The following is a 1,611-nucleotide window of genomic DNA, read 5'->3' on the forward strand; positions in this document are numbered from 1 at the left end:
TGAGTCCCTGAGCAGCTCTAAAGAGCCTTTAGCAGCCACACCCGAGGCTGCTGCGAGTTCTGCACTGCCCCAGCTCRTGCTGCCTCTGTTCAGCCCTGGAGTGCTCAAGGATGAACCTTTTGGGTTCAGTGCAGGGCCTGAAGGGAGGGAGCTTCTTTGACATTGTCCCTGTGTGCTCTGGGGAGGGCACAGCTTTGCTGAGGGTGTACAGGAAAGGAGCTCCTGTGGCACTGTCTGTGTGTGCTCTGGGCAGGGCACAGCTTTGCTGAGGGTGTACAGGAAAGAAGCTTCTGTGGCACTGTCTGTGTGTGCTCTGGGCAGGACACACCTTTGCTGCAAGTGGGACTGAACCAGCTGAGGGTCCCACGGCCAGTACAGGTGGTCAGTGTGTATCCACCCTGAGCCTCCCCAGCCTGCACAGCAACCCACAGCCCTGAACACAACACTCACCTTTCCAGCTGCATCTTCTTCTCGGCTATCAAAGCCTGGAGCTGCTGCTCCTGAGCCTCCCTCTGCTTTGCAATGGACTTCAGCAGGTTCCGTGCCCCGATGGCCTGGCAGGAGAAGCAGGGATGTGTGGAGGGTTTTTTTATTACCTTCTTTAGCCTCTATCCCTCCCAGCAGATTGGTTGCCAGCAGTAAGGGAGGGTGATGCTGTGCTCCTGAGGGGTTGGTAGGACTGACCCACTGTCCCTGTGGGGCTTCCCTCAAACCCCAGGAACAAAGTCAGTGACTCCTCTGGACACAAACTGGGTGCTGGTTCTACAGTGACTGCTCTGGACACACAAACTGGGTGCTGGTTCCACAGCCAGACACACTGTGGCTACTGGAGGGCTCTCCTGCTTCTGGAGAACACATTTCTACCAGTGGAAGGTGTGACTGAAAAACACACATTCTGTTTATGTGCAGAAATGTAAACAAGCAGGGAGAGCAGAACTGGTACATATGTGAGTAATGTTGCACTGTCACAGACTTCATGAATTCATTAATATCACTTAATTAATTGTTTAATGCCAGGAGAATGCCAGGGATGCTGACAGAGAATCGTTGTTCTGCTCTAGAGGGAGGGAGGAATAGAGARGCCCCACAGAGAGCACACGAGAAGCCAGGAATTAACTGCACAGTACCTTCATCTTCTCACTTTCTGCAGCTTTAGCCAGCTGGTCAACCACCTCAATCAAGCTGCCCACTATTTTCTGAAATTCTGCTGTTTCTGTAAAGAAAAAAAAAAAAAAAGATCATGTGATATCCAGAGCTGCCTTTAAGAGATCTAATGCTCCTGCTGTSTGGCATAGATTTTAGATACAGCTTTATGATTAGAGTTTACTGTGAACAGCCACGTTTTAAGATTTTCCTTGGAACCAGAGGAAAGGGGCGGTGAAAGAGAAAAGGCCGGAGGAGTGGGGAGCCGATGGTGCCCGGCCCGGCCCCTCAGCACTCACTGTCCACGAAGGCCCGGCACTCCTCGCGGAGCTGCGCCGTCTGCGCCGCCACCTCGGGCTCCAGCACCCGCAGCTTGTTCAGCTCGTCAAAGTGCAGCCCCGCCGCGCCCAGCGCCGCCTGAGCCATGGCCAGGGGCGAGCCGAGCCGAGCGGGCCGGGACCGGGACCG

The 1,611-nt window shown here is 54.4% G+C and overlaps 1 protein-coding gene across 1 annotated transcript in view; it reads right to left on the minus strand.

The window, feature by feature from the left end:
* IFT20 (intraflagellar transport 20) overlaps positions 1-1,605 on the minus strand; it is a 3,448-nt gene extending 1,843 nt beyond the window's left edge. The window contains exons 1-3 of the mRNA XM_057379440.1: positions 1,443-1,605; positions 1,128-1,213; positions 451-554 (exon numbers count right to left, since the gene is read on the minus strand). Of these exons, the coding sequence (XP_057235423.1) occupies positions 451-554; positions 1,128-1,213; positions 1,443-1,569 (317 nt within the window). The 5' untranslated portion in view covers positions 1,570-1,605. The remainder of the gene's footprint in view (positions 1-450; positions 555-1,127; positions 1,214-1,442) is intronic.
* Positions 1,606-1,611: the final 6 nt, after the last annotated feature.

Source organism: Malurus melanocephalus, unplaced genomic scaffold (assembly GCF_030028575.1).
Source record: "Malurus melanocephalus ecotype Western Australia unplaced genomic scaffold, MMel_1.1 scaffold_406, whole genome shotgun sequence".
NCBI lineage: Eukaryota > Metazoa > Chordata > Aves > Passeriformes > Maluridae > Malurus > Malurus melanocephalus.